Below are 7351 nucleotides of genomic sequence, written 5' to 3'. Positions count from 1 at the left end.
ATTTTTCACGACGTTCCTAGGTAGTGCGTAACGAACTCATGCAAAGCTTCAGAGCTTGAGAACTCGACCCAAGTGGTGCCGTCTTGGCAGCAGTGAAAGTTGAAAGCCCTCGATATAGCTGAGGCCCTTATTTGCACCCCACAGCATCTGCAGTCATACAAAGCAGGTACCATAAAAGGAATTTTATGAGCACTCACGCGGACATTTTACTTCCACTTACAGCCTCTTTCTAGTTTTCTTGACGCTTGATGACGTCGATCGTTACCACTCTAGGCTATGATATTCTCACACCAGAGGTGGCCATCAGTCTTTAATGCTGTGTAATAATACCGAGGCTTGTTCACTTGACGAAAACATGTTCGGTGACTCGACGCTTGGTTCAACACAGGAATCTCATAAACCAAAGGTGAAGCATCGATAACAAATGTTGGTCTCGTTGAGCAAACAGCACTGAGTTATCATGAATGACAGTGTAGGTACTGTTGCGGCATCGCCAGATTGCTCATCGTTTGTCGACAACACTTTTGGGCCTGTGGTGAATACATGTGCTCGCCAATTTGATTTCACGCTTCATTTTGAGGAAACAATATTGTGTATCCTGCCTTCGGCGATATTCCTGGCCCTAGCATTTTCACGTATCACAGTGTTGGTTGGCAGGCAGCGGCTAGTTGCAACTTCTTATTTGAGAACAATCAAAACTGTAAGTCATCACCGCAATACTCCGTATTGGCTCTGCCGGTACCAGACGTCCTGGTCTAATTTGAATGTGAAGATCATCTTTGGAGTACTTCTAATATCATGTACTACACTTGTAGCACTTTGGTCTTCAGCACAATCAGCTTCACAACGCACACGGACTTCGATCCCAGCCGCCATTCTCAGCATGGTTGAGTGTCTCGTATTTATAGCACTCTCGTTTCTGGAACACACAAAGTCTGTGGGTTCCCCCCTCCTACTGAATTGTTACCTCGTCATCTCCATCTTGTTTGATGCCGTGCGTTTAAGAACTCTGTGGCTATATCACGTGCGCCTAGCGATTCCGATCTTTTTCAGCATTTGCGTGACAATCAAAATTGGCATCCTCGTGCTTGAAGAGTTTAGTAAGCGTCGATGGCTTCTTTCAAGCCAGCAAGCATGGAGCCACGAGGTGACAGGCGGCATTTTTAATCGAACACTTTTCACGTGGCTCGACCGAATGATGTGGAAAGGCTATTCAGGAGCTTTAGGAGTCGTGTCTTTGCCGGATATAGACGCAAAGCTTCTTTCCGAGCAACTTTGGGAGCGCATAGGTCCTCAACTGGAGAAAAGTAAGTGTATGCTGGTTTGATGCCATTTACTATTGATTAATTTCAATTACAGGTGAAAATGAAGGTCACTCGTTTCTTTTGACGGTGTTCTGGGCGCTGAAGGCGCCTCTTCTGGCGCCTATTTTCCCGTACCTGATCTTGATTGCCTCACAACTCGCCCAACCATTCCTCATCAGCACGATCCTCAATTATGTAGGATCTGACTACGATGGTTCCAATGAACAGAGAAATACTGGATATGGACTTATTGGGGCTTATGGGCTTGTTTATCTGTCCATCGCTGTAAGTACTGCCCGACACAAACCTTTTGATACTCGGGTCGCCTAGCTGACTAAACTACAAGATTGCGACTGCATGGGGACAGCACTTATCCTATAGATTTGTCGTCATGCTGCGGGGGATCTTAGTAACCTGTATTTATCGAAAAACCATGGCCAAGAGCATAACGATTGTTGGAGATGCATCGGCTGTGACACTTATGAGTGTGGACGTTGAGAGAATTGTCCTTGGAATGGTGAAACTGCACGATGTCTGGTCTACATTGATTCAGGTTGCTTGCGCCATGTACATTCTTTACAGGCAGGTCGGGGTGGTGTTCATAGCCCCAATAATTTTGTCGATTGGTAAGTGCGCCATCATTATGCATTTATCTGTGCCATCGCTGATCTTAAGAAGTTTGTACATTTGGGTCTGTGGGCCTTTCAGGGTTTGCAGGTTCTTTTCAGATCACATGGATGACCGCACTCGAGAAGAGAATAGGTAAGATCCAGATTCTTCTTGGCTGCTCTGCTTCATATAACACGATGACCTATCAAATACTAAAAACATCATAAAGCCATCACGTCTTCACTGCTTGGTTCAATCAAAGGTGTAAAAATGCTCGGCTGGTCGCGAAAAGCATCCGAACTTATTCAACAATTACGCCTTGCCGAGATTGCCTCAGCACGCAGGTTCCGGCTAATGCTTCTTGCTGTTGTTACTACTTGTGAGTTGCTAGATGTTACACAGTTGTGGGATAACTCCATAGAATGCTAATCAAATTTTCAAGCGTTCATTCCCGTAACCCTGGCGCCCGTTGCTACCTTTGGCATTTTTGCAGCCAGGTCTCAGACTGGGGTCGACTCGGCCCTTGGCTCAACTCGTATTTTTACAACACTCTCTCTTCTCTCACTCATTACGCAACCGCTTGACCTTCTCTTTGCTTACATACCTGAGATACTTGCAGCTGTGGCATGCTTCTCACGCATCCAGAACTACCTCTACCAGGATAAGCTACTCAACACCAGTGGCCATCACAAGTCATCTGCGATAAAGCCATCGTCCTCCGGTGTAAAATCTACTGGCTCATCTACTGTATCAGAATCCGATGAGAGAGACGAGAAAACCATCGCCCCCAAAGTGGCTATCAAGCTGGAAGGAGCCACGTTTGGTTGGGGTCAACAAGCGGATTCGGTCCTGCAATCTGTCAATCTCACATTCGGCACCGGCAAACTGACGATGATTACCGGTCCAATTGCTTCTGGCAAGTCAACATTGTTGAAGGGCATATTAAGAGAAACCCCAATCTGCGAAGGTGTGGTCCAATTATCATCTCACAGCATTGCGTTTTGCGACCAGAACCCCTGGCTCGCGAATGAGACTTTGCGGAATAACATCCTTGGGACTGGTCACTTTAACGCTTCCTGGTACGGTCAAGTTATTAGAGCTTGCGCTCTTGAGGAAGATATCGCTAGATTCTCTGAGGGCGACCAGATTATTGTTGGAAGCAATGGGTTAAGTCTCAGTGGAGGCCAAAAACAACGGGTGGTAAGTTTCACTCACGGCTCATTGATGCTTGACATTTCGAGCTCACTAGACATGTTTGTTAGGCTATTGCTAGGGCAGTCTACTCTAAGCGTAGCATTGCCTTGTTTGATGACGTGTTTAGTGGTTTAGACATGGAGACACAGGCACATATCATACGTGATGTTTTTGGCACCGAAGGTTTACTGAAAGCCATGAACACAACAGTCGTCTTTGTGACCCATGCTGGTAAGCGCGACATGAAAATATTCTCGAATTAGTCACTAACAGTCGAGCAGCACATCTTCTGGATTACGCTGACTATATCGTTGTTCTTGACGTAAAGGGACAAGTCGTAAAGGAAGGCCCGCCCGAGAAGGTTAGTAATGAGGACATGGTTCTTTCTGAGATCGAGGATGCTAGTGCTGCAGATGGGCAAGATTCCATGGAGTCAGCAGGCAAGGAGCACTCAAGCTCTGAGCCAGCGAATCCAGAACCATCTACATCACAAAACTCGGTGGACGTTGAGACTCAAAGGCTTGGGGACAGGGCTGTCTACAAGTACTACTTCTCAACCTTTGGCTGGCCGAAAACCATAGTCTTCTTCGCGCTCCAGATAGTTCTGGTTTTCTGTCTCAAATTTCCAGGTGAATTTGCTCGGTACATCTGCCAGGCATGAATTTCGCTAATCATAGTTGCAGAAATCATTCTCTCGTGGTGGGGCGAATCGAATGACAAGGATCCTCAGGTGGAGAACAGCAAATGGCTGGGCATATTTGCTGCATTGGAAGCTGGCGCGCTTATCGCCTTGGTCTTGGTGTGCTGGTGAGTCAAAAGAAACCATGAAGAGCTGTGACAACTATGCTGACCTCCGGGCTGCAGGCACGTTCTATTGAACCTTGCGGTTATTTCCGGTTCTAAGCTGCATCACACGCTTCTCAAATGTACATTGAGGTAGGATTGTCCATGCTCCAATTTTGGCGGCTGAACCTGCCTGATCTGACTTGTTGCAGGGCACCCTTATCCTTTTTCGGTGTGACTGATATTGGCTCCATCACCAACCGGTAAGCCCACCAGTGCGTTTTGATCCACAACCTGCATAAGCCTGACTTCTATACAGATTCAGCCAGGACATGAATCTGGTTGACGCAGAACTGCCATTCTCACTCATAAACTTTGTGACTAGTACGTGGCGAACATTCCCACCGCTTGCTTCATGATCTATGAACGGTAAACTCATTATTTCACAGATGGATTGACTTGTCTTGCACAAGCCTTTATGATCATTCCAGCGTCAGCATGGCTTCTTATTGGCTATCCTGTCTTGTTTGGAGTGCTTTGGCTTCTGCAACGATTCTACCTAAGAACCTCGAGACAACTTCGTTTCTTAGACCTTGATGCGAAGAGCCCCATCTAGTAGGTTTCTATCGCCGTTGCTATGTTCTCTGACCGCTGATACGACCTCTAGTGCCCAATTCCTGGAGACCTTGAGTGGTCTCGCAACAATCAGGGCTTTCGGATGGCAGGAAGACTTCACCCTCAAGGCCGACAAACGCCTAGATTACTCACAAAAGCCGTTCTATCTTCTTTATAGTATTCAGCGATGGCTTAACTTGGTACTTGATCTGATTGTCGCATGTCTGGCCGTCATTTTGATAGCCATCGCCGTGGCCCTTAGGAATTCCACGAGCGTTGGGTTTGCTGGTGTTGCATTATTCAACATCATGAACCTCAGCGCCGCGCTAAAATCGGCAATCACCAGTTGGACTACTCTCGAAACTTCGATCGGAGCCGTCGCGCGCGTGAAGCGATACGAGGAGTCGACGCCGGACGAAAATCTAATTGATGAGGATCAAGAACCGCCGCAGATGTGGCCCACTTCCGGGACAATCATCTTCGACAATGTCACAGCGTCGTACAAGGATGACAGTGACCGAAATGCGATCACGAATATGTCAATTCAGATTAAAGACGGTGAAAAAATAGGCATTTGTGGCCGTAGTGGAAGGTAAGACGCTCTGCAGTCACGCAGTGGTGGTATTTGGCTGACCATTAGTTTGTAGTGGCAAAAGCTCCACGCTTCTGGCTCTGCTTCATCTTATCAATCCCAATGGGGCCATAATAGTTGATGGTCTCGATATTTTGCGCATCCCACGCGAGACATTGCGAGAGAGATTGACAGCAGTACCCCAAGATCCAGTGTTCCTCGCAGGAACTGTTAGGTTGAACTGTGATCCGTACAGCAATTCGTCAGATGAAAGCATCACAGAAGCACTCCGCACGGTACATTTGTGGGACGTCGTCGAGGCGAGGGGTGGACTCGATACAGACCTCAACGATGACTTCTTCTCAAAAGGTCAACAACAGTTGTTCAGTCTCGCCAGAGCATTGTTGAACCACGGCAAGATAATAGTCATGGATGAAGCCTCTAGCAGGTAAGTAGCTACCGCCCACGAGCCAGCATACCATACCATGGAAATGCTAACAGTAGTAAAGCCTTGATGCAGAATCAGAGCGTCTCATGATGTCAATTGTCAAGAGCAAATTCAAAAATGCGACGGTGCTGTCTGTAGCTCATCGGCTGGATACGATCACCGATTTTGACCGTGTTATCGTGCTTGACAGCGGCAAGATTATCGAAGGGGGCCCCCCAAAGATTTGCTTGCACGTCCTTCGGTTTTCAGAGCCTTGTATGAGTCATCACTGCACGTATCGGAGAAAAAGGCTTGATGGGAGGGAAGGTAGCTATTGGATCAACAACGACGCTAAGGGCTGGGGACATGGAAAGCAGATAAAACATGACACTGTAATAGGGATTTCCTTATCGATAGACACGTATAAGGCTCTCTCGGAATTCATAATAGCATGTGATTCATGTGTACATTCATTCGTTCCGCTTGTTGCAATTGGCTGCCCGACAGCCCGGAACGGTGGAGCATCGTTTCGAGGGTATCCATGTGGGCAGGCTTTTTGCGCGCTGCGACCAGGATAGTCTGCGACATATTTCGCGTGAGCGGGAGTACCCGCGACGGAAACGGGAAGTAGAAAGTATGCATGATGCGAGCATGTCAAGATGCAGTAAGTTGAGGAGAATCAATCGGAAATTTGTTATCGATGGTCGTAAGGCTTCAAATCAGACGGACGACATCATATTTTAGTGACTCCTCAGATCATGCCACCATGGCCCGTACCGCTGGCGTAGATTTAGTCAGGCCATACCACCCGCTAAATTGTTAGCGTGAACCACCAACACGCCACCATCTTTACGTTTGCGGCTACAGAATATTTTCCGAGATGCGGCTAGACTCTCAACACAACATCACGAACTAAAGCTTATGCAAACCTCATCCCTTCGTCCGACTGGCATGCTTAGATGCACTTCCGAATCATCACATCCACCTTCACCACAGGCGTCTACACACATCTAGACCTCCATGATATGTGCTTCCAATGAACAGCATGATGCGAAGCAACTGGCGCGCATTTCGAGATCGTGCGGTTCTAGCTCTGTCCCCATAAACCTCGACCTCTTTCAAGTACGGATGCAAACTTTTCCGTTGAAAGAAATTTCAGGGGTGACGTCGAATCGTACGATAGTAATTCTAAATCACACTCACGCAGCGAATCACTCCGTAAGACGTTCTAGAACTGCGTGGTACAAGGATTTATTGGCGGTTGGCTATCACCTGGTCGCGCCTCGCTGCAACTAGTTCTGGAGAAATGTGTCATGGATTCCAGCTTCCATCCGAAATCTTGAGGGCACGACAAAGTTCGCAATACGATGTCGTCGACTCTGGCAAGGGATATCGACAGGGCATCAGATTCAACCTACGGTGAGGTAGGGAGAACCCACTGGATGCAGTTCCCCCCGTGGCTCAAAACTATCGGCTTCACATGATCGCGAGCAATAGTTTCCTTGCCAGATCAGCTATGAAGGACTCGGAAGCGATGAGTTGGCTCCTCCGCAGCCCCTGAAGCCCACAACTGGCTTTAAGCTCAGTGGATCCGGACATGTAAGCACCAGCAGTCTTGTGGTATCTTACGATACCATGATGCCTGTTGTAAATAACGTTGCACTTCTTCAGGTGTTAACTGACAGTCGGACTGCACAACATATCGTGTAGTGCCGATTAAAAGGTCTCGACCTTCGCGGTTGAAAAACTACCGGGGGCGCAGTCTGAGAGAAATGCTTTGATAGGATCATGCACATATTGTGCCAAAATTACGATTGACGAGAGTATCTTTATGGCGTATCGGTTACA

General features: G+C 47.5%; 1 protein-coding gene across 1 annotated transcript; it reads left to right on the top strand.

Moving 5' to 3' along the window:
* Positions 1–460: 460 nt before the first annotated feature.
* BKA67DRAFT_508772 (uncharacterized protein) lies at positions 461–6081 on the top strand (the record flags this gene model as incomplete). The annotated part of the gene is made up of 17 exons (XM_046097182.1): positions 461–700; positions 773–1313; positions 1360–1589; positions 1651–1930; positions 2013–2066; positions 2143–2292; positions 2356–3113; positions 3176–3338; positions 3389–3736; positions 3791–3914; positions 3972–4043; positions 4103–4153; positions 4210–4274; positions 4340–4505; positions 4558–5097; positions 5153–5524; positions 5586–6081. The coding sequence occupies 17 exons, from the start codon at positions 461–463 to the stop codon at positions 6079–6081; spliced, it is 4650 nt and encodes a 1549-aa protein (XP_045964647.1).
* Positions 6082–7351: the final 1270 nt, after the last annotated feature.

Source organism: Truncatella angustata (assembly GCF_020726525.1).
Source record: "Truncatella angustata strain MPI-SDFR-AT-0073 chromosome Unknown BKA67scaffold_1, whole genome shotgun sequence".
NCBI classification, from domain to species: domain Eukaryota; kingdom Fungi; phylum Ascomycota; class Sordariomycetes; order Amphisphaeriales; family Sporocadaceae; genus Truncatella; species Truncatella angustata.
Note: the sequence above shows the minus strand (reverse complement) of the source record. Positions and strands in the feature narration are given on the sequence as shown.